The sequence below is a fragment of the Penaeus monodon genome, chromosome 19, assembly GCF_015228065.2.
Source record: "Penaeus monodon isolate SGIC_2016 chromosome 19, NSTDA_Pmon_1, whole genome shotgun sequence".
Taxonomy (NCBI): Eukaryota; Metazoa; Arthropoda; class Malacostraca; order Decapoda; family Penaeidae; genus Penaeus; species Penaeus monodon.
Window position 1 is genome coordinate 26,652,896 of NC_051404.1, and position 932 is coordinate 26,653,827.

A 932-nucleotide genomic window follows, 5' to 3' on the forward strand; every position below is an offset into this window, starting at 1 on the left:
AATAATATTATAGTTATATAACGATTAATTTGATGTAAAGTACAAGCCGATAGGGAGAAAAATTAGGAGTGGATAATGTGAGAAAATATTAACCAAGGTGGATAATGGCATACGATATTAGCAGAGCTAAATAATAGGACAAAATATTAATAAAGGTGGATCATAGGATAAAATATTAACAAATGAGAATAACAAGAAAGTATACTAACAAAGTTGATACTTAGAGAATGCATAATAGAGGTAGATAATAAGAACATACATGGAGGGAGATATTAACGGAAGTTGTCAATGCAGGGAACACATTCAGCCGACTTCAACCGGTACTGATTACGCCAGTGAAGGCAAGTGTGGAGGTACTCGCGACTTCAGACGACTTGTCCGCCAAACCCGGCAACTTAGCACAGGGAGACTTTCTTGTGACAAACTTCGGCCTCGAGTCTGACTTCAACATCACCGGCACAGACAGCGGGAAGTTCTTGCATTATATGGAGCCTACTGTGTATGTTTTTAATCCTGATTTATATGAGACATGATTTCTTGTTTGCTTTAGGAAGGAAGAGGTTAAAAGACGTTAGAAGAAGTTAGTGTTGTGCTGTGTCCCTCGCCTGATATAAATGCATGAATATACGGCATTTGTTGTACATTTTATACTTAAATAAGAGATGATAATGTTACTGGATAGTGTTATAAACGTGATGTAAATTACTTTATAACACGAAAGTCACCCTTCCCCTTAACACGAGCCTTCTGCCTTAGCACCTAAAGCCTCCCTTTCATCATGGCACCAATACCCAATTGATCCACGTCAACACCAACCACCTAATGCTACCCCCGCCTGATTATCACAAACTCCTCTGCATTTCAACTTAATTCACCCAAAAAATAATCCACTTCCACCTACTTCATTCACCCAATCCCCCTGTGGTTATGCT

At 38.8% G+C, this 932-nt stretch overlaps 1 protein-coding gene across 1 annotated transcript in view; it reads left to right on the plus strand.

Moving 5' to 3' along the window:
• The window catches only part of LOC119585142 (von Willebrand factor A domain-containing protein 7-like), a 19,876-nt gene that overhangs the window by 8,226 nt on the left and 10,718 nt on the right, over positions 1-932 (plus strand). The window contains exon 15 of the mRNA XM_037933771.1: positions 295-499. Within this exon, the coding sequence (XP_037789699.1) occupies positions 295-499 (205 nt within the window). The remainder of the gene's footprint in view (positions 1-294; positions 500-932) is intronic.